General features: G+C 32.4%; 1 protein-coding gene across 2 annotated transcripts in view; it reads left to right on the top strand.

The window, feature by feature from the left end:
• The window catches only part of Nrx-1 (Neurexin 1), a 763,150-nt gene that overhangs the window by 249,250 nt on the left and 488,419 nt on the right, over positions 1–25,481 (top strand). For both annotated transcript variants that reach the window (XM_035088915.1, XM_035088914.1), the window contains exon 7: positions 13,476–13,625. In XM_035088915.1, the coding sequence (XP_034944806.1) occupies positions 13,476–13,625 (150 nt within the window). The remainder of the gene's footprint in view (positions 1–13,475; positions 13,626–25,481) is intronic.

Genomic DNA, 25,481 nt, shown 5'->3' with positions numbered 1-25,481 from the left:
GTGACTGTTGAAAACAGTGATCTCAATGGTAGACGATTCAGAAAAGGATTTGATTGTGTCATAAATATAAATTCATAATGAATGTTCTAAACTGTACATTATTCAAGAGATTGTCAAAGTGTTAACATGAAAAAAACGAAGCTGCAGCAAGAAAAAATTTTTTTGCGTCAAGTAGTAAAAGCTAAGTTGATCATACTTGGTAGAGATATATCTCAACAAACCATGAGTGAAATATCTAAACCTATGGTGACTTTTCTTAAACGATTAGCTGATAAAACATATGTTGAAGGGATTCTCAAAAAATAAAAATAAAGCAAGAAGAACCAAAAGAAGAGCCTAAAGAAGAAGTTGAAAGCAAGCAAGAAAACTTCACACCTGATTATGAAATAACTGATGATGAATCTTTTACAACAGCAACAATTACCTATTAAAGTACCCTGATTAAAGATAAACTTGCGGTAAGGTAGTCAGATATGTTTGATTCTAAGCTCTTGTCTAAGGAATTCGATACAAAGTATGGCATGAGAAAGTTAAAAGGCAATCGACTGATGATGGGTGATTCTGAAATCAGATTCGACAATAATTTTATTCATTATGTTATATTGGTGATAAAAAATACAATACTACTTCGGGTCTATTATAATTATTATTTATGAATCCACCTAATAGATCAAAAATAACAAAAGAAGATGAAAACACGTATAGTAAAATTATCAACATAACAAATGTCTATCGAAAGCATTATCTTTCCGATAAAAGTATCAGAGTGGATAGGGATTTAAGAAAATTGACTAATATAATGGGTAAGTTCATACCAAAAAGTGGCGAAAGTTTACCACGATAGATGATTAAACATAAACGAAATCATCCTATGGATTATATTTTTAGGATAATCCCAATGAACTCATAGATTGACTTCATTTACTCATTGCATCTCAAACTGCCGGGAATTTTAGTCACACCAATGAAATTTTATCATCATTTATTAATCTGATATACTGCACAGCTACTCATTCATTAAAGAACCCTTGAAGTGAGAGGTTTGAAAATGAGTGTTGACATTTCGGACGACAGTTAGCGAAAGAAATTATGAAATGTGCTGTCCGTAGACCTCCTGGTGAAGAAGTCAAAATAACTGAAAATCAACAGTTTGATATGAATATTAAGAGATTGTGTAATCTCGCTAAACCAGTAGATTTCAATGACGCAACATTATTAGGAATAATTGAAACGAAGATTACGGTTTTGAAAAAATTCATTGAAATGGAATTACGTCTTTTACGCGAAACTGTGTCAACATCAACGAGAATTATTAAAGAGAACAAAGAAGGAATCGAAATCATAGATATTTAAGTAGCACAACATATTGAATCATCACAAGAACATCGTAAACGTCTGACAGAAGAATTAAATAAACGATTGAACTTCATGAGTCGAATCGAAAGCGTTTACTAAGAAAAGCAAATCGTAAACAAGCTGAAATTATTGAACAATTGAAAGAAAATATTTAGATATTCCTTGCTGAGCAACATCATGGACAAGGAAGAAGAAATGATAACTGTAGAGCTACACAGATCGGTGAGAAAAAATTATCAACGACGACATGTTGATATACGTCGTCTTGATGAAACTTAGCAAGCTGATCTAGTTGACATGACCGCATATAAATCTTATAATAAAGGACATCAGTATTGATTTACCGTTATTGATTTTTTTTCAAAATATGCTTGGGCTGTGCCAAAAAAAACTAAAAATGGTAAAGATGTCGCTTAGGCAATGAAATCTATTCTATCACAGAAAAGGGTGCCGAAATTTTTATATGTTGATAGAGGAAATGAATTTTACAATGAAGACATTGAAGCACTTATAAAACTAAATAATATCGAAATGTATTCCACATTTAGCAATCTTGATGCATCTACATGTGAACGATTCAATCGCGCATTAAAAAGTAGAATGTGGAAAAAATTTACATTTCGAAGTAATTATAAGTAGATAGACATCTTACAAAATGTGATGATATCTTATGACAATTGCAAACATAGAACCATCAAAATGAAACTGATTGATGTCACTTCAACCAATGAAAAACAATCATATTACATTATCTACAATAATAAACTTGAAGTTCAACAACGAATGGGAAAGACTAAATTTAAGGTTGGTGACAAAGTGCGCATAAGTAAATATGAGCACGTCTTTGAGAAAAGTTACACCCCTAATTAAACAATTTAAATCTTTAATGTAAGTCGAATATTGAACACCAATCCAGTAACCTACAAGCCTGTCGACTATCAGGATCAATTGATTGAAAGAGGTCTCTATCAAAAGGGAATTGACTAAGGTTCAATACCCTAATATTTATTAAGTGGAAAAAGTTCTAAAAAAACTTGGTAATGAAGCTTTTTACAAGTGGTTTGGATATGATAAAAGACATAACAGTTGGATTAATATAGAAGATTTATGATATCTCTAACTGATGAGTTAGAAACAATGACTGCCAAAATGTCTTTCACTGAAGAGCTATAAGCGATGGCCAACAGAGTGTATAGTGATGCTCAATAATTACCACGTTATACAAAAGATAAAGTTGCTGATATTGAATAGAAACCTTCAACTTATGAAGAACAACAACAAATTAGTTGAGAGAAAGAAACAATTAAACATCTTAATAGAATCAACAAACGAATCTTGAAAAAAATTAAGAAAAAAACCAAGACCGTTGAGAATGAAAATGATTTTATCATTTTAAAAATAAAATTATCAATAAACACTGTAATTGATGATTTCATTTTCGATATTATCTATTGCAGAAGTAATTCATAATTTCTTTTTTCTAATTAACAATTTCGCAGTACTTGAGTAATGTGTCATTGGAATAGTTTTTTTGATGATCCCTGCTTTCAGTGCAGTAAAAAAACAGATTTGCTTGTAGGTCATAAACTTTTCTAATTTCCGATCTATCTCAGTGACAGTGGCATTCAAAATCGTTTGTAGTTAGTTGTAATACTAGACGATTTTTGTTTGTCGGACCGGAATCTTGAAAGATGTTATTATTAATAATCAAAATCTGTGAGCCGAATGAATTACAAACGACGCAAATGATTTCAATTTTCTTAAGCTCCAAAATTTAAAAGATCTCTCTGATTAGAAGTTAATCGGATGAGCGTGAATTTCATTACGACTAAAAAAGTTGAAAACTTAAAACAGCCCAGTATACTATAACCGACGTGAATTTTCCCTTATAATTTGATATTTCTAAAAACATATAATCACAAAAGTATTTGAAATTGTTTGTAGTTGATTGTTATAGCAATGAAATTTTTTTTCTAATTCTAATATTATCTTTTTGCATAAAAAATTCATATTGAGGAAAAATTAAGCAAAATTTTTGCATTTTCGAAACTACAAATGGTGAAAATGATTTTAGTGATACTGAATGCATTGGTTGTCAGGATTTTCTGAAAATCATAAACTTTTATGAAAAATTACATCATATAGTGATTTCCAGAAGATTTTTCAGCATTACAAACAAATAAACATTATTACAGTCATCCGCGTTGTTTGTAGTATTGAAAGCAACTTTTTTTTTATTTTTTTTAGGTTCGGGTTCCATGTTTACAGAGCTTCAGTTTGGGCAACCCGCAAGCAAACTTAATTCCTACTCTCCGTACCCAAGCGAGTAGCTGATGATTGATAAATGTGAATATCTCAGATGCTTATATGCTAGCTCTGTAATAGAACACTGAATTTTTAATTTGCCAGGCAAAGTTCAATCCAGTTACGGCAAGATTTTTTTTTGTTAAAATTGTATGTAATTGCAATTTGAGGTTGCCACAATGTTATTGTTATTATTGTTATTTTATATGTACCAATTGTCATTATATATAATTTTAATGAATGAAAAACAAATTAAAATTAGCCGTCACTGGAATCGAACGCTGCCCGGCAAAATAAAAGTCTGGCGCTCTGATCACAGAGTTAATACGTGTAGACTATTAATTAATGTTTATAAATCATAAGATGTAGACTTAATAAGAATTTAAGTTTTTCTTTTATAATTCTTTTAATTAATGAACGCTGAGGGAGAAGACATTCGAACTAGACTTGGGCACGGAGAGTGGGGATGTAGCTTGTCAGTGGAGCATCGGAACTTGCCGCGGATTGTTTTAACTGATTTTAGATGTTTATTATTATTATGAATTATTTAAAAAAAAACCTAACAACTCACGTAGTTATATAAAGATAAATGTTATTACACTATTTCAATTTTTCATTATTCTTCTGTCATTGATTTGGAGAATTACTATGAAACAAAATGAAATTGATTTTTAAAATTAATTTTGGTATCCTGAAATTGCAATTACATGCAATTTTAACAAAAAAAAATCTTTCCGTAACTGCATAGAAAGATGAAATGAGTAAGACTGTGACAGAAGATGTAACGCTCTTTGTCACTCGTGTCAGGTCTCTGAATAATTTTCATAAGCACTGTCGTCAAAAACGATAACCATATTATGTTTTTCAAAGACCATTGCTGCACTACCTGTCGAGAATGAGAAGAATGCGATTCTGTGAATAACACCTAAAATTTTTTCATGAAACTGTGTTTTATTTATTCATTTTTTTGTTATGGAAAATTGTTCTAAATACTCCGAATGATAGTAAGTACATCAGAAGAAAACGATTTACAGTATAGGTACAGTGGTTATTGTGAAATCATTTTCTCGTTGACGGCTAATGACAGCGGTATTCGCTATATCATTAGAATAAAAAAAAAGACACCGTTCTATAGATGATACAGTACTTGATTCAATTTTAAACTATTTTGCTTTTTGAAAATTAAAAAAAAAAATGAGAATTGGCTCATTTACAGACCTATTTAGGAGGTGTACATAGCACAAAATTTTACTTCTATCCGATGATGGCTGTTTTGGTAGGATAATCTAAATACGAAAAAAAAAATTCTGAATAAGATTTATGCTAGCCAATGTTTATTAATATTTTAATCAAACATTCGAACAATTTTATGGTTTTGCGACTGTGGGAAGTCAGACTCAACGCCATTTTATGATTTCGAACATTTTTTGCATGTAGGACAATGTGAAAACATCGGACTTTCAAACAACAGTCACGTGGCGTCGTTTTTACAAATATCGTACGATAGCTGTTTTTGGCGGATTCTACATACTTTTTTTTAGTAATTGTCCAATTTCTCCCTCACCTCACTTTACTTCATCTAAACAGTTTTGTGTTAGCACGTTTTTTCGGACAAAAACAATTGTTTTTTCCACCCAAGACTCGACTCTGTATTCCCCAAGTTTGAGAGTTAGGTACTTTTGCTACTTAAGCTATCAGAATACTTTAATGTCTATTCTCTTACACGTACACATGCTTATCATGGTCCGATATTTAAGAAAATTTCATGAAGCCCTGAATTAACAACTGGGACTGTGGGATATATTTTCGATATTTACCTTTTCTCTATTAAGTTGTCATATCAGATTGCATAGTACTGATTAAAAAAAATTAAAAATTTACGATATTACGAAACTGACGCGATAACATAACTTTATACAAAAGATCAATTAAAATAACAAAAAATGTATTTCTAAACTTTATTTTTATCCATGAGTATCCTTAATTGAATCAAAGCTCGCATTTACGTTAAAACAACCTAAATTTTTGTGATGAGCTCAAGTTCGTTTATTTATTATAAATTTCATCAGTATTAAATATAGACGTTTGTTCAAATTTATTTCTCATTTTTAGCAACGATTTCAACAAGGCGAGTTGATTCAAAATGAGTTGATCGAAGTCGAACTGATACGAATCTTTTCACCGGGGTAGAGAAATCAAGTCTGACAAAAGGTGTAGCCCTAACCCCCTGACGTATGTTGCCCTAAGTTTGTAGTTTACGTATGTATCTGCCGTTTTTTAAAAGCAGACAAACGTAAGATTTGCGTCAAAAATGAATGGCCATCTGTTGCAGAATGAAGACAGACGTACGTAAGTCTGAAAAAAATTTTTACGTCAGGACTGGCCACTAGAAAAAGTGTATTGTTTTTTTCTGATAATCTATGCTACGATTTTAACTTATTCTCACGACGTCGTCTACGTAGATGCGGTTTGACAAGTATAATAAGTAATGATCTAAAAGAATTAGTCGACGAAAATTAGAAACTATTTATGTTTTCAGCCAACTGAAAGATTCTCTTATTTATTGTAAGTAATCGATGTGACATAATTACGTTACATAGTAATAATGGATTGAGTAAAGTTTCGAATAAGAGTTTCGCTGTTTGAATGTCCCAATTTCAGATACGTAATATGTTGTGATGAAACAAGGAAATATAAAAAAAAAACAAATTTTGTATATTAATGAAAAACAGTAAAAATTCGAATTCTAATGTAAAATTCAATTTATGCTCATTTAGAACAAGTACTGCCGTTATGAAGAAAACGTTCGACTACATTCATGCTACATGATTGGTAACGTTTTATGAATAAAAGAAAAAATGTCTCGTTAAATAAATTCAAATTTATCGCATAAATGGTGTTTTTCAGTGCTTGAAATAGATTTTACTTATAATATTGTAAAATAAGACTCAATAACAACTTCGGAAAATTAGTACAAAATAAAAATGTTTATTAATGATTGACAGCAATTAATAAAAATGAAAGAATCCGTGCGGTCAACTCAAGTCACAGTCAAAAACTGGAGATAAACAAACTCTCCCCTCGTTGCTATAAACAATCTAATCGTCAAGCAATCGTTGTTAACTAACAAACTGTCGTTAGTCTAATAGTCATTAGATGGCGACATACAAATATTTTACAATATGATCAACATTATTGACGACTGACGTCAATATAATGTGGTTGTTGAAAAGTTCATATACCTCCAGACAATTATGTATTTTTTCTAAAAAATTCAATTTGTTACAAGTAATTCAAATTGGTTTTAATTTTTTGATAAATATCCGTAAAGTATTGTTATAAATAACTCCATGTGGTTAAACAATTGTATACTGTTTATAACAATAGTAATTTTTTGTGAACAAAAATCTGAAAGATAACAAAATAACGGATTTCAATTAATGAGAAGTTCGTCGTCGGAGGACAAATTAAGCCCACACCTTTTTTTTCCATTATATCTTTTACATAAAATTTTATTTTAATTTTTAGTTAAAATTGTTCAAAAAGTATAAATCATTATTAGTTATACAGGATAATGTTACAAGGTATTCATGATACTGACTGACATAAACAAAAGAGCATGCGAAGCGCGCACATCACATAATGCTTTAGTTAAGATTATAAATGCCAAGCAGCAAGGTCATTCGCCCATCGCTAGCGTGCCAGGGCAGACGGAGGCCTTGAGGTCGGTAGCGTAGAGTACTTGGGGTGTGTGGCTAATAAATACCTTCTAGTCTTCATGCTCTTCTAGTACTTCGTGAAGTAGAGAGCCACTTTATTTACTTAATAAGTAGATAAATAATGACAATTGTTTATACATAAATAATAGTAACGCTTATCACAGGAAACTCGAATATTACCCAACAATTATACTATTATACTATGTTCATAATCGTGATATAAAATAATTCTACATATTTGACCAAAAAAATTGAAATTCGAAGTAAAATTGAAGGTATAATCGTTGAATGTATAATTTTCAAAATTAGTGAAGGATTGTATGCATCTTTTGCAAGTTGAGCAGGCCACAAAATTCGTTGTTTCGGGAGCAAAATGCGGCCGGGAAGGCTATACTTCCGGCCAGGGGATCAAGAAAAATGAAATTGCTAAAATCATCAACTTGTACCAAACTTTAATTGAACAAATTTTGAGAATTTTTATGAGAATAAATGCTGATGTTTTTATTCGTCTTATAAAGTAAGATGGAATTACTGTCATTTTATGACTGCCCATAAGTCCAGTCGTAAAAGGTTCTATCTGCGGAAATATCGCAGTGGATGAAAATTTTCATACAATTTTTGTAGAAAATGTAGTATTAGTTTTTCCTAAAAAAAGAGCTTCGACACCGTGAAAGGGTTGAAATCACCCTTTGAACGCTATTTTATGTATTTTTTCATGTTTGTTCTCATTTTTTTTGAGAACTACAACAGATACGAACGAATGTTTTCGACAAAAGTTGTCGCGGCTACGATTTTACACAAAGAAGTCCGCATCTTCGCACCGTTAAAGGATAAAGAATATGAATAATAATTGTTACGTCCTAACCTATTATATTGAGTTAAGTGTGATTACCATGTAGAGAGAAAATAAAGGGAAAGAAAAGAAAGTAGAAATAAATTTTCAATTTTAAGTCATTAAACCAGTTTCCTGAATTATACGCGGGGAATCGGTATATTCTACGAGAATAATACTCATAGGCGTGATAACTGCTGTTCTAATCCAGCGTAACAACAGAACTTAGGAGATTTAAAAAATCAAGAGAAAAGGTTAAAAGGAAAGAAAAACCGATGGGAATGGAAATAAAAATCGAAGAGCAATACATAATTTATGGAAACATAGGGTTCAATAAAGTATTCCTCTTTTCAAATCATTATGATTCTGTAACATTCCGTGATGTACATTATTTGTGACAATAGACGTTAAAAATTTTTAATTTTCTAGTCTATCAAGAGTGATCTGCTCGTCATTCGCGCCGAGTCCACGTCCCACTTTCTGTTTCTCACTCATTTTCATATTATCTCTCTCTCTCTCTCTCTCGCACTTCGTCATGACAGCGCGCAACAGCAGACACTCTATACAAGAAATTTTGCCCTCCCCTTTTCCTCTCAAATCTATTTTTTCTGTTCACTCTTAAAGTACAGCACATACGCATAATTCATCAATAGATTATATATGAGATTTTATTTGCAGCATTAATCATAATTTTTAGTCTATTTATTGAAAAGATATTCATCCGTAAAGATTGAAAGTCTCAAGTTTTCTAAAAAATATTCGACAAAAGTCAAGATTCTCAGATTTCGTGAGTTGGCAACTCCACATCAATAAACTACATAAAAGAAAAATATTCTATCTGCCATATTGTATTTTGTCCACAGGTAGAAATTTACATTTTCAAATTTTCCAAGCAATTTTTAGTAGGAGACAAACTTTAAAGTTCACATCACCGAACCATCTGCGTTACCGATATGGAAACGTTAATAGTATGTCTATAGCTATGATAGATAGTAAAACGCGGAGTAATACCAATAGGTTCAATTTACAAATCATAAATTTTCAATTCTTCACACTACAATTTATTCAAAAATTCAAACAAACTATTGTTATATGATAGTTCTAAGTTTTACATCTATCACCAGTCCCCATGATTGCCTGAAATTTCTTCTTCAAACTCACTGTGAGATTGCTACGACGATAACAATTTGATTTTATTTGAATATTTTTGTATTTAAAATTTTTGAAAATCTAAATTTTTGAGCTACATTTATTAATAAAAGAAGTTACACAATCATTACAAGCTTTAGAAGTTTTCACTTCAGAAAGAAGTGAATTCCGAAAAAAACAGGCATCTACGAATGCCTGTAAAAATTAGCACCAAGTTCACATTCAAGTGAAATTAGTATAAATGAAAAAAAGGTACGATCAAAAAAATATGTGAAAAAAAATCAGTGCTCTGCAGTGGTCTAGATGCGACCCGAAAAGTCTACGCGACCAACTTCTCAGTGGAAAAAATGAAAAACATCGCGAATAGAACCCGGTTCCAATTGTTTATAACAGATTTAATTGTTATAAACAAAAAGAGTAAGTTTCGATTTATGTTATACGGTTGGTAGCTTTTTTTTAGTAAAAAAAAAAATTACGCGTCGGAAGAATTCAAATATATCGCATGGATCTCTTTTTTCATTATTTATAACAAATTTGATTGTTTTGAACAGAGAAGCATGTTTTTATGTATGTCATACAGTCGGTAACTTTTTTTTAGTAAAATAAAAAATTACACTTTAATAGAACACAAGTATGTTCCATCGATCGTGTTTTCCATTCGTTATAACAAATGGAATTGTTATAAACGAAATGAGTATGTTTTTATTCATTTGATATGGTTAGTTACTTCATTTCAGTAAAAAAAAAAATTGTGCGTTAAAAAGATTCAAATATACCTCATAGATCCTTTTTTTTATTATTCATAACAAATTTCATTGTTATAAACGGAAAAAGTATGTTTTCATTTATGTCATACGCTTGGTAACATTTTTTTAGTCAAAGAAAAAATTATACGTTAAAAGTACTCGTTTATATAGCCTGGATCCCTATCTTTATTGTTTATAACAATTTAAAACTTTTTATTTAAATATTACTATGATCAATAATCATTTGTAAGTAACAATGGTTAACTGTTATGGACACAATTTCATATTATTAACAATTATTATGGACTATTATAGGGTCTTTAATACTGTTTTCTCAATACTGACACGAGTTTAAAATTCTTTCATTGCTGATTTTGTCATCTAAAATTTTTTTTTTGATAAAATATTGTCATTATATTTTCATGCAAGTATTCTAATTATTTAATATTCATATTTTTTTAAAGATCTTGAAATTTTGTCTAAAAAATAGTATAATTTGTAAATTGCAAAATGCAGGTCGTTTTCCAGTTTTGCTAGTTTCTTGGTCCTGCAAAAAAAAATGGCTAAATTGATTTTGCTGAAAATCTAATCAGTTCTAAGTTACATAAATACGCGTCGAATGCAATTAGTCCCACATCGATATGATTTTTTTTTCTTGAGATAATCGACCAGGAAAATTCCGAACGAACATATGCACATACGCACATACGTACATACACACACACACACAGACGTCCACTGGAAAACGACCGTATTCGACTCTAGGGACCTTAAATCGTGGAGATATGTCACAATTCGGGATTCGCAAATAGAGTAGTAATTCTGTGAGTATTAATAATAACCGGAAAATTCCAACCTCCATTATGAGATTCTATTTTTTTTCATTGACAACGACTCAATGGTTATAAACTAATTGACCCCGTTCGTATTACATTTTGAATTACATTACAATACATGAGTAGCCTGGTTTCAATACAAAAAAAATTCTTGGTTGAAAGAACTCTAATTCATTGCATGGATGTTACATGGTGAATAATATTTTTGTAGTAAAAAAAAAGTTGCTATTTGAGGAACTCGAATATGTTGCATGGATCCTTTTTCCAATTTTTAATAACGAATATCATTTTAAAAACAAAAACATTGTTAAAAACAAAAAGTGTCCTTTCATATTCATGTAATAGAGTTAGTAACCCGTTTCCAGTGGGAAAAAAATTTTCTTTCGAAAAAACTTGATACGATAGCGTACTTCATTGTTCAATTATTATAAACAAATCGAGTTTGTTTATTCCTATTTCACGTAATTTTTAACCCTTTTTTAGCAAAAAAATTGTTGTGGGAAATCGTATCGATATCATAGATCTTTTTTGAGATTTTGTGTAACAAATTTTATTGTCATAAACAGGAAGAGTTCGTTTCTACCTTGCAACAACAATCCTATTAGGAGAAGGACGTTCAATAGAAAAATTGCTTTGGAAATTGGCTATTAAATCTCATTAAAGGTTTATCTTCCTATAGAAAGTACCTTAATCCTATTTAGTTATCCCATTGAAGAACGCTAAATCTTATTCCGTTATCCTATCGAGAAACGCTGAATTCTATTCAATTTCCCAATTGGATTAAATAGAATTTAATGGGAATATTTTTGTCTCAGAATTTCCTGTAGAATACTGGAGAATCAGATTCGATTCTTTAATAGGGTTTTAGTGAATTCAATAGAACTTTTGAGATTACGACATTCCTACTGAAAACAGGCAATTCCTTTTTGATGTTTCAATAGGATTTGATAGAATTCAATAGGAATATGGGTGTCTCAGAATTCCCTATTATATCAAGGGTAACCATATTGAACGTTTTAATAGGATCTTATTACCATAAAAAAATCAGTTGAAACAAATGGAGATTTTGATTTGCTCTCGAGGTTTTTTGTTCATACGGATTTGATGCTCAAATATTGCTGCGTAAAACTTAACTGCAACCTGTCAGCTAGACTCGCTTTCGTCTCAGCTCGTGCTCAGACAAGCTCACCCGACCCGCTCATCCTATCTTAGCTCTTCTTTCGGCGGTCAACCAATCACGGCTCCAAAAACGTGTTCCGTTGCCGCTCAGTCTGTTTTTGCTTACTAAAAAGTCTTCAAGCTCGTAAATCAGCTCTAGATCGCTTAAAGCGCTTTGAATAACTTCTAAAATTGTGGCGAAGTTATTGTTGTACCGAAAATTAGTGTATTTATTCAAATATAAGTGAGTCTAGCTCAAGCAACGTGTCTTTCTTGTATATGTGCACCTCTCATGACAACATCCTACGGCGTAGCTCATCCGTTATCGATAATTTAGCTCAAATTAACTAACTTTGAATTATTAAGCAGTTTATTTTCTCGAAAAACAACATCCCTACTTTAAACAATTTATTAAGTTTATTGTTGGACTGATATACTGTTTAATTTCTTTCGAAGAAGTTAAATATGAAGCGAATAATTAGATTAATGAATTATTTAGTAATTCTAAGCCTAAACAATGTTTCAAATGTTTCAATAGTCCAGTCTATATACTTTAAAAAACAGTCAAATTTAAAAGTCCGTTAAACATTTATCGATTTTGTTCCCTAAGTTGTTTTTTGGTGATGGCAGACATCAATATAAATTTGTGACCTCATGCCAAAGTGTGCTTCTTTGTTTCTGAAAATTCAGAAAATTTACATTTATGTATCAACAGTTTCGGGCTTGAAACAAAAGGTGAAAACTGAGCTTACTCGAACGTGTGAACTGCCGAAACTCGCAGTCTTCTCTCTTACAAATAAGACGGAGATAAAAAGATATATTCTCTGCTTATAACAAACAAAGACAATGATTCATACGTAATTTTTATCTGCAAATGGTTTTTTTCGGAATGCTCGTACAATTTTACGTTAAAAAATCTAAGTTCGGAATGAGAGGTTAGATTTGCGAATTAAATTGCACCTTTACAAAACTATAATATTATCAGAATAGCTTTTAATACTATGACATACCTTATTGTTATTACAACCTTGAGTTCAAATAGATTCATTACGTCTGCAACAATCTCGAATCGACAAAATTTTTTATCCATTATTGAATTTATTCAATGCAGGAAAAATTGGCTGGCATCAAAATAATAGTTATTATTGTAGTGTAGTAGCGTAGATTTTTAGCAGCTTCAAGACAATAAAGATCGAGACAACAGCAATAAAATACAGTGATGATGGATAATCTGAAATGTTCACTTCATAGAGGAAGGCAATGTAGAGAAAAAAAAGACTTATTGGATTGAATTCGAATGAATTTTTAATCATTTTTAATATAAGAATTCGATATTTGTATCCATACTTAAACTGTTGTATGTAAATTGTTTCAGGTTCTCTTTCGAGCAGAAAATTACGAAATAGAAATTATTGATGCTGTCAAGAATAAACTCGGTCATTCAACAGCCTGGGGAAATGTTGAATTTCTCTGTCGAGAATTCAAGTCAGACCCTATCACATTTACTTCTCGAGATTCACATATCGTAAGTGTAATTCAGAGAATTACTATTCTATTCTAAGGATATGAACCTATTTATTGATCCACACATGGGTGTTGTCGGAGCACCTAGACACAAGCTGCAGGCCAGCAATCTTCGCAGAACACCTGCAGTCAGTGGATCAACCGTATAGGGTACTTTTCTTTATTATTATATTTTATTTTCATTTTATTTTATTTTCAGGTATTCATGTTTTCTAATGAAAATTTCGCGTCTTCCAAAAAAACTTTATACTATTAATCATACATTCTTTTAGCTATTTACAATATGACGATGCACTTCCTCACACTACAAATAGCTGGGGCTTCTGATCAAAGCGAAAAAAACGGGTAATCCCAAAGACCGAAATCTAAGCCCGCACCTAGGGTTGCAAAATTGAACGACAATGTTTAGAACCAGGTGATTTCGGTCAATTAAGGTTAGAGGCTTTTAACGACACAAGTTATCGACGATTTCTTTGTGTCCTCGTATAAATGCGATGCAATGGTGAGGGCGTCGGTTGGTTGCAGACGCAACCCAATAGACTATGTGCATAGTAGTTCGTTAAGTCGGTAGAGAGGAGCTTAGATGGAGTACACATAGCGTCCTGACTGTAGGGATAAGAAGAAAGTATTGTTGAATATCAGGTATCAGTATGATACAAAATTAAAATAAATTGTTCCATTTATCTACAAAAGATTTACGTATTGTTCAAGTGTATGAGAATAATAATAATTAAAATTTATGTAAATACGAACAGTCTATACCATAGAACACCTCACAGTACAACACAAGAAATTTCGTACGCTCTCAATAGTGCAACATCTCCACTACCATTTTTTATCCCTACTCCTGTATTAGTACGATCCGGAATTGCCTAAAGCAATGTCGCGCTTTGCGCGTCAACATGCGAATAGTGCACAAATATTGTAAACAGATAAAAACGCCACGTTTCAAACGATTGAGATCTGGGGAACATAATACTATAAATATATTGTATGATTTTGATGATTTAGAACCTTCTTAACAACAACGTCGTTGAAGAAAAAAACGGTAAGTCAAAAATAGTTTTATAATAATGAGTTTGTATATTTACGAGTATTATGTACGAAATTTTTAAGTCGCAGTTCATCGAACTAGCTATTTCAACAATATTTAATCATCAGGGAAACATGTTTCCTCCTCAATTCAACACACTGTTTCACGTGGAAGAAATTCCAAAAATTCACAGTTTCCTTATTTTCAATGTCTTGAAAACAGATATGACATTCATGTAGAAACTTGATAGTTTTCTGTTTCTGTCCTAAATTTTTGCTGCGATCTCCTCAATTCATAGACCAATCAGCTACTATAAAAACCGTCAGAAATCATCGCTCTTCGGTTAATCAGCGAACTAGACGGTAAAACGCAGGCTCGATTGCCCACGCTCTGACTACAATGCGTTAGTAAAGTGAGCATACTTCTAATATTTCCTTAATCATCCTGACGAAATGTCTACTAATTCAAACCTCTAGAATCTGTTCAAGATCTGATATAGAATCCTCTTGGTTCATGTCCCAGTAAACATTGAATATAAGAGCAGTATAACATAGGGGTACGAATATGTAACAAGTTATATAACGGTAAGTTACATTTATGTTATTGGTGACAATTAGTCAACTTGAATAGCCTAACTAATTAAGATTAGGGAAGATTGTGCCGGATCAGAACAATTAGAACGTCAGGTTTTATAAAAAAATATAATCTTTATTTTCAGCACTAGCAATGAACAATATACATTGTACATATTTTTTGTCACTAAAGAAAAAGAATGAATGTCTTTAGAAATCGCTGAATATTAATTTTAATTACTGAATTTTAATCGAATGTCTAAAAAATGCTCAACTTGGTGTGTTCGGTATTATTGACCTCTCACACGAGTTCAGCACGCTTCTCAAGTTGAGAAAGGATATGATTGTGCACGTGGCGTTAGCCTATCAATGCCATGCAAAATGAATTTAATTTTATTACGTGAATTTACTTTAAATTATCAGTAAATGTTTATCAAATTACTTGTAGAATGAACTGGTGAATGTTTCTGTTGACTTAGAATCGCACTAGCACCAATAATTGACTCGGACAGGAAAGATTTCAGAGCAAAAGAAGTAAAATGGCGTATACACGTGAATGAGAACAGAAAAAGAATGGCGACGGGAACTCCATTAGTTAAAATGGACACTAAAAATTAGTCAAATAAATAACTAGATTAAGGATTATTGATTATTCGGTCGATTGGTTAGCGACCTAGTCCCAAAATGGCTGCCGAAGTTTCTGACAGCTGGCAATTCAAACTTGAGAATTGATTAATTCATACGTTACATTTGTAACATGTATTGTACACACACAGATACAAATTACTCGCCAAAATGCAGGGCACCATCAGTTCTGGATACGGATATCTGAATTTTTTTGAACGAATTCCCGGAGAAAATCATCTGGAATACAATATTTCTAATTATATCTAAATTATTCAATTTTATACTATAAATTGATTTTTTTGACATTCAGATAGGTAGCAAGGACTGACGCAAACACGAATTTTGGGCGAAAACGTATGAAAATGAAATAATTAGTGATTATTCATCTGAATGATGTGGCCGCTATCTTGGAATTTAAGCGCGGCAAGTCAATTCATTATTTGTTCATTATTCTTTCTATTTTTTTTAATAAAAATATTCACTACATACAAAAAGTTGTTGTTTACGTCAGTCCGGCATTAATTCCTCTGTAATTTGGTACCTAATTTTATAGAAATAATAGTAAATTGGCAAAGAATTTAGAAATATTCCGATCCCATGCATTTAGATAGGGGGAATCAGTCGCCTTTCTGACTTCAGCCCAGCCTTAATTCGCAACAGTTATATTACTTCAATATACTATCAAAGTCACAAGTTTATACTGCAGATGTTACATCTATCTGACGTGGTAGCCACATAGCGTAGTTATCTAATAGCAATATAATTAGCGTTACATACATCATTGTGTTCAAAGCTTAGTTTGTGGATTAGCAAATTTTATATCTTGTATTTATTTGTCACACATTGATACAACATTTGAGAGTAAAGTAATTTGTAAAAATTAGCATTGGCTTTGTATGTCGATCTGTAGTACAATTTTGAAACTGTCGGTAAAGACGACAAATTTCAAATTAATATACCCACCAAATTAAAGCTTTTCTGTATCTCAATTTTTTAATTAATAATAATTAATAATAGTATTATCACAAACTACAATAATAGCATAAGATCTAGCTGAAACTATGTAGTATGCTACAATATCGAAGGATAATTATTGGCAAATTGTTATTCCAAATTTGTCTCTGAGATACTCAAATTTTATTCAAGAAAGAGCCTTTGTAAATATGTCAGCGCACTGCTCACTTGTACATAAGTATCCTACATCTATATCATTCCTTTTAAACTTCTCTTTAATGAACTTATATTTAACATCAATGTGTTTGCACCTTTTGTGAAAATCCATGTTTTTAATCTCTGATATTTCAGTTCGATTATCTACACATAAACAAATTGTATCCTGATGATAAGCATTAATATCAATTAGTAGTCTTTTGATTCACAATGCTTCTTTCGTAGCGAAGCATAAGCCATAAATTCTGCTTCTGTACTGGAAAGGGCTATACGCTGTTATCGTTGACTTTCCCATGAGTCACTCCAGCCTTCTATTTTATTGTCTTCTATTGAAAAATACACTAATCTATATACTTGCGTTTCCTGCAAATATTGAATATCCTTTTCACACTAGCCCAGTGAGTATTGTTATAGCAGTTTATAGAATCACTTACTAATCTTATTCCAAACATGATATCTGATCTACTCATAATTGTGAGGTGCATAAGAGACCTTGCTGTCTCCCTGTATGGTATCTTCTCTTTAACTGCTGTTTTTACTAGTATCATTCTCATTGAATTTAATAAGTGATTTTAATCTCTACTTCTTCAGGTGAATGAATATTTGCTTGTCAGACCGTTCTATTTGAAGACCTACAAAAGTCTTTTACTTCACGGTTCTTATTTCAAAACTTGAATAAAGATCATTGATTACCTTACTTATGATATCTTTCTCCTCAGATACAATTAATCCATCATCAACATAAAGTAACTTTGGTTCCTTTTCTATAACTCGGATAGACACATTGGTCCAAATAGTTATTTACAAAACCGAACTTGTTCAGTTCAATATTAAATTTATACCGCTGAAAATATAATTCGCAGAGAATTATATCACACAGTAAAAAAAAAAGTTTCTGTATAGTCAATTAGATAATTCTATGAACATCCGTTTACACAGAATCTAGATTTGTAGATCACACCTAATGGATCGTCTTTTATCGGAAAAACCCATTTACAGTTCATCACCTTTGAATCTTGTGGTTTCTTTACAAATTTTCATGTCTCATATTCCTTATGTGTTTTTAGTTCCGCTTTTATTTAACGTTGCCATTTATTTTTATTTTTTGATGTCTGTGGTACTTTATCATTTTCTTGAACTTCACTTGTATGGAGGTTAGTTCTATTTCCTTTTTTAGATTTCATTGATCCAGTTGAATAGGCCGGTCTTGCTCTAAATTAATTTTTCTTTCTGGAATATACAAAGAGCTTTCATCAGAATGAAATGAATCATTACTGCTTATTTGTGTAGTTGTATCATTTGATTGAAAACTATGCAATGAAGTTTCATGTGTATCCGTTCCCTTATCTGTATTATTACTTTTTCCTGAATTCAAAAGTACCACTTCATGGTCTTGTCTTATTGAGTTTTCCATAATTACTACATCTCTGCTTATGGGAATTTTTCGTATATTTGGATTGACAAACCTGTAACCTTTAATGAATTTACAATAACCGATGAATGTGAATTTGATACTTTCGGGCTCTAGTTTACGTAGTTTTTCTTTAGGCACTTTGTACAATCTTTAGGCAGTTTGCTTTAGGCACAATCCTCTCTGTTGAGAAGTATATAAATTAGTAATTATGACCAGTGGTCCACGTACATCGGAATTCATCAATTCAAGAGGTTTCTTGGCTTAGGTACCGTTAGCTGAAAATGGCAGTCTTTATTGTTTTCCTCGTTGACAGAGTTCACATATTATTTTGTTTTCATTTTCTAATAATTTCATTCCGTGAGTAAGTTTATCATTAGGAAGCTATTGGAATCGGGTTGATTAGTGAAATTTGAATTTTCATTATATCTCTACGTTCCATGATACTTGTGTTACGTCCCCGTAACAATACGGTTTCACTTTAGTTAAATAGAAATTGTTTTACAAGGGTGAAATTGATAGGTAGCAGAAAGTTGAAGCGTCGTTCAGCACGTTGGCGCGTAGCAGGCTCTAGTAATATCTGTAGTGCTGCCTGAAGAGACTCGGTTAGGCTCCCTGGTTGGTTAATTTACAGCCGCTTGGGTTTCCTCGCCGCACCGCACCTCTCTCTCGTAGACTTCGACTTTGCTCGTTTGCTGACGTTTATGTAATGCTCAAAGATTTCTCTTTACAAAATCTTTTCCGATGAGTTAAAAAATTCTTTTTATTATTTTAAAGAGAAAATATTTCTTGAGTCGAGTTGAGTTTTTAAAAATAAATTTACTTGAGTATATATAAAAATTATTTTCTTCAAGAAGAAAAGTCTAAAAAAATTGGTTCCCTTGAACATTTATGAATTAAAGAAAAATTTTAGAGCTACTGAGAATAAATTATCTCAAAAATCAAATTCGAGTTTAGAAGATGAAGTAGACTACAACTCAAAAATTTGCACCGAGCCCGACAAAAATTCAGCAGAGACTGAAGTTCCTCGGAAAAATTTGGACTATTTATCCAGGGTTCCAAGCCCTCTGAAAAGCTGGAGGTGGTTGCTTTAATGTCCTTTCTGCCAATCGGGTGGATTTGAATATCCAAATTTTCTTTGGTCAGGCTATCCACGTGCGGGTTTCTTAAACTGCCTTTACGCACGCTTTCTCTTTCTTTCTTCACCTGTCCACCTTGCGTGCTTGGATTTTCCCTTGGTGCCTTCAGGTCTAACTTCACTCATTGATTTTTCTTCACCTGACTTTTCTCAGCATGCTATCTTCTTAAAATGTAATATATTGTAAAATAAGACTCAATAACAACTTCGGAAAATTAGTAAATAAAGAAAAATGTTTATTAATGATTGACAGCAATTAATTAAAAGAAAGACTCCGTGCGGTCAACTCAAGTCACAGTCAAAAACTAGAGGTAAACAAACTCTACCCTCGTTGCTATAAACAATCTAATCGTCAAGCAATCGTCGTTAACTAACAAACTGTCGTTAGTCTAATAGTCATTAGATGGCGACATACAAATATTTTACACTTCTTTCGATCTTCTAAAAATTGTCACCTGGCAATTTCTATTAGTTGGGTAAAAATATTGGATTAGGCTGAAATAAATAACATGAAAAATCTGAAATTTAATTTCTAATTCGAAATTATGAAAATCAAAATGATAATCATTCAGCCTAGATTCCAATATTGCCGCTTCCCAACTCTGTCTGCTTTAAAATAAATAAAACACATAATTAGGAGGGAAAAATTCTGCGGCGGGTAAAAACCTCCAAACAGACCGAAATGATCTAAATTAAACTAAATACGTGATTCTATACAATAAAAAATTTCTTAAAAACTAATCGTTCATTAGTCAAATGAAAAATTAAAATTTTCATCTTCAATTTCCTTTTCACCCTTTTTTTTTCATCAGGAGGAACAACTGGGAAGGACCATAAGAACCCAAAGAGTAGGAAATGCTGAGAACTGAAAGGTCATGGAACTAAACAAAATAAAAGTTCTAAGATTTTCTGAAATTCGAAACACAACATCTTTAAGTAGATTTCAGATGCATGAAGACCTTCCCAAGATAACTAAAACTTCAGGCCATTTCCTTCACTTTAAAGAAAAATTGAATCAAATCTATGAATTTTATTTAAAATAATTGCGAAAGCTAACGAACTATTATTAGCGAAGTTGAGACCGATTCAACCAAATTATTAGAACTATTTTCTAAATTATGAATTTCTAAATTATTATTATCATAGTTATGATTATTAATAGTAGTAATTAAGTTTTTTATCTCTGTTGCTAGAAATCTTCCATTGGTACCCTCTTCGATACAAACGGCAAATTGAGTTCTCCTTCCAGCTCGAATTTGTCTCCGACTTGGACTCTTTGGCAAGATTTTTTAAATATTCTTCCAGAAATCACCAACAAAAATATTTACGGCACGCGAAACGAACCACTTTTTGACACTAATGTAAAATAAGACTCAATAACAACTTCGGAAAATTAGTAAATAAAGAAAAATGTTTATTAATGATTGACAGCAATTAATTAAAAGAAAGAATCCGTGCGGTCAACTCAAGTCACAGTCAAAAACTGGAGATAAACAAACTCTCCCCTCGTTGCTATAAACAATCTAATCGTCAAGCAATCATCGTTAACTAACAAACTGTCGTTAGTCTAATAGTCACTAGATGGCAACATACAAATATTTTACAATATATATATTTTTTTTTTTAAGAAAATGTTGTGTACGCTGGTACATAATAACTTGCAAGCATAATTACCATTTTTCAGAATGATGTGTTTGTGTACGTACGTATGTATGTATGTATGCATGTACGGACGTCAGCACTTTTTTCGTTTTCGATGTCTCAAGAACGGATTAAGATATCGACTTTAACCAAAATTTATTTGAAAGATATTAGTATAAACAAGATCGGAGTGAAATTTGAACAAATTCAGTCGGGGCTTTTTTTTTCAACCAAAAAAACTGATAATAAATAAATGGAACGATTAACTACTTAAAATGCTCTTAAGCGAAAGATTAACAATTTTATTTAAAAATGGAGTCAAAATTGACTAGACATTATTGTTAACAACCAAATATAACTTTCACCGATTACATATTGTTTATAACAATATAAATTTGTTATAAACGATTCAAAATTATAGTCATTAATTAACTGATGCGTATATTACATCGATTTGGATGCTTTTAACAAAATAATATTATTTCTGACGAGATATGACTCTTAACAATTACGCATTGTTTATAACTCTTTAAATTTGTTATAAACAATTACTAATGGGACGTTCGTCATGTTAACACAGGCCTATTTTTTTATATTGCGCTTTACCCAGTTAAGCGTACTCAACAAAGTAGAGATTACCTTTATTTTATGTACGGAAGGGTTACTCTCTTCTTTCGCACATCTGTTGTCTCAGCCGGGGCTGAGAGCTTGATGGAATATACGTGCTCGGTATTATGGTCGAAGAGAGTAATATCCGGCTTATTGTGCTCAATGTGTTGAAGCGTAGAGAGCGGAAAATTCCAAAGAATTTTTGCTCTCTCGTTCTGAACGACTGACTCAATTTTACCGGGAACATAGGGTAGCACTGTGTCCTGTCCATCCCATGAGAGTGCCGTCGGTGGTAATACAGTACTCTTAAGGCGGCGTTATGCCGGTAAATGTCGGATGAGCGCGCTCATATCGGACAAGCCAATAATACATGAAGAAGTGTCTCATCTACATCACCGTGGCAAACTCGGAATCCTGTGTCCTCAAGTTGCTCGATTATAACATCACGCCGGTAGGCGAGAGTGGAATATGCACTATCTTGGCAGGCCATAATAAATCCCTTGGTCTCAGAGAACAAGTCAGCCGACTTAAGGTTTTTTAAAGTCAGCTGGAGTGATAAGTCCTGTGTTTCGAGATAACGATAAAACACACCATGTAAGAACTTTCCCACATGTTTATCGAGCAGTTTTACCTGCTTGGTTGTTTTTATATCGATCTTTCGCTGCCCTCTGGTCAATTGCTGAAGCCTAAGACCGTCTTGGCTGCTAGGGTCGAAAATTGAACCGAAGTTCTGTGCTGCCTGATATGCTGCTCTATATAGAAACGCATCTTTTCTCAATAGTTCAAAGCTGGCTACGAACTTAAGAAGAGGATCAGAGCTCTTAAAGATGTCATAAGCCAGGCCTATCACTAACCTGTCGTGTAGAATCTCCAAACTTTGTAGACAACGCCCTCCCAAATCACGGGGAAAGTATAGGCGTTGGACAGAAGATCGCGGGCGATGACTTCGATGTAATGACTTATTCGTGGGAACTACTCTGCTGGAACGTGATAATTCAGAGCCCTATATCTGTTTAAGTCTCTTTAAGTCACGTCTTGTCAAGGAGTTTGTGCCTGTCTAAGATATCGGTATGACCCTCTAGCATCCAGATGTTTTATGATGCTCCTGTCTGTAAGCTCCGCATTATCATTACAGTTAGGCGATCTTTTTAAGTTGTGTGTACACTTTTAAGTCATTGATAAGAAATAGATGTGTAAGTTTGTGTACGCTATTGGAGACTCGTCCGGTTTTATATCCAGGCGTTTGGCGTAGAGTGATAGACAATAGCAACAATGAGATGCAAAATGGGAGAGGCCGCAAGGTATCTTCCCGGTATACGCTTCTCTTAAATGACACAGCTCGAGTGGACACTCTTGTTTCACCAGACGTTACGGTAAAATGTGTCCTCCAGAGCGGCGTTAGATGTTCGATGCACTATTTGTGGTGGGTAGAAATTAGAGCTGGTAGTGCCACAGTACGATTCCATAAATCGAGATGGTAAAACTTGCGAAAATTTAGTGATATGAATTTTTTATCAACAGAATGCTACATTCTAGATCGATATTCATAAACTTTTATTAGAAATCATGCATATAAAACCATACTCAAATAATGTTAAAAGATGTTGATAAATACATACTAAAATTTTTAATTGCACTAGTATAGATCACCTTTCAATCAGTACACATCCGTATAAAGTTGAAGTTAGTAATCAGAAGGTATCATTTCAAACTCTAAGCTAGTACGATTTTAAGAAATTTAGTGATATATAGTTTGAATTGAAAAAATTTGTTGCGACCTAAATGAGAAAACTGTAGAATTTCAACTTCAGGGGCAACTCATTTGATGTGAGACGAGCCTGTCAACTCATGTGAGCCAATCACAGTCCGTCTCGGCCCCATACTGCTCATCTCACGTTCTTAAAATTACCAGCAAGCGTAAGAGTTCTGCACGTGGCGTCAGTATACTTGACCAACTTACAGCATAAGTGCTATCAGTCGACTCAATTAATTTTTGTTACAAGTTTTCTAATGTACTCAAGTTCATTTCAGTGCGAAGGAATCAAGATTCTCATCGAAGATAACTCATAAGAGAACAGTAGTGTAGAAAACTCATTAAATTCCTATATGTTAGTGACAATATTGAAGTGTATTAGGATGTTGATAAAATACGAATAATGCAGCAGTAGATAGACTATGAGAGTTCTACCGCACTTTTTTTTTTCTTGGGATGCTGCGGTAGAACTCTCATAGCTGTGGACGCATGGAGTGGGGATGAATATTGTGGTAGAACTCTCATAGCTGTGCACGCTAAAGTGGGGGGTGAAGGTGTCTGTAAGGTTTTCATGGTAGAAAGCTGTAAACGTGAAAAGTGAGGGGTAGGGGGTGTCTCTAAGGTTTTTGTGCTATAAAGCTGTAAACGTGAAAAGTGGGGTAGGAGGTGTCTCTAAGGTTTTTGCGGTAGAACTCTCATAGCTGTAGACGTGGGGGAGTTCTTGGGTTTTGTTGGGGGGTGAGGGAGATTCAGGCGTGGGAGAAAATCTGACTATTTCAAAAAAAATTAGTTTTTCTATTCTCGATTCGATCAACTCGCCGCGACTATCTTTTTAAATATATCTTTCTTTTGTCTCGCTTAAAACCATGAGGATTCAGGTATGAGGTTGAGGGAGGATTTTTCTAAGCATAGCCTTAGACGTGCATAGACATGGAGCTGCATATCCTTAATTTGATATTAAGCAGCTTCCTTTGATAACCTATTAGAGAATAAATTTGAAAAAAAAATTAATAATCTTAAGTTGCTATGAAATCTAGAAAAATGTCCTGTGGGGGAAAACATGAGTAGAAAGGAAAAAACCTACCTCTATTTATTGGGAGATTTGTTTTCAGAAATCACCAGTCTTGCTTCAGACATAAACCTCGTAAAATTGTATAATAAATATGAGAAAGTGGTTGATAAGTGATCAGTTTCACAAGTTATACATTCAAAATAGACTTGCGTTAAATCAAACTTTATGTGCATAAATTGAACAAACTGCACCAGAAGTGTATTTAGAATTCAAAAAACTAAAACCAGGAATCATAGCTGGTGGATTCGCTTCATATTTATTGGGGTATACTAAGACATATACAGATATCGATTATTGGATTATTCATCATGAATGTTTTATAAATAAAGATGATATAGAGAAACAAAATGACTACTACAAAATCAATCGATTCATTCATAATTGTGACACTCATGATATTCCTGATATGAATGCATTAATGCATGTGTTTAATCATCAAAGAACACCTTTACAAGTTATCCATATACAAGTCACAAAAGAACCATTTGATTTGTTATTTAAGAATGATCAAATGTTTATCGAGCCATATTTTAAATTTATTGATTTGATGTTTGATAATACTATATGTAAAAAGGGCATATTACCATTTAGTGGATATTATTTCGATATAAATAAAAGCACAAATTATAATTATCAAACTAAAAAACATCAAGAAAAGTACTCTCAACGTATTGTAAATTATGGAGCACCTGAATCACTTGTCGCCATGTGTTGTAGAATATTAAGCAATATAAATTAAAGAAGCAATTGGTCATCATCATCATCATAATATTAAATAAAAAAATTTAATTAAAGTTTCATGAATGTAATTAAAGCTGAAATTTTTAACAA

The sequence above is a fragment of the Chelonus insularis genome, unplaced genomic scaffold (assembly GCF_013357705.1).
Source record: "Chelonus insularis isolate UGA/USDA-ARS -01 unplaced genomic scaffold, ASM1335770v1 contig_56_pilon, whole genome shotgun sequence".
In the NCBI taxonomy this organism is placed as follows: Eukaryota; Metazoa; Arthropoda; class Insecta; order Hymenoptera; family Braconidae; genus Chelonus; species Chelonus insularis.
The sequence above is the reverse complement of the archived record's forward strand: the minus strand, read 5'-3'. Positions and strand labels throughout refer to the sequence as shown.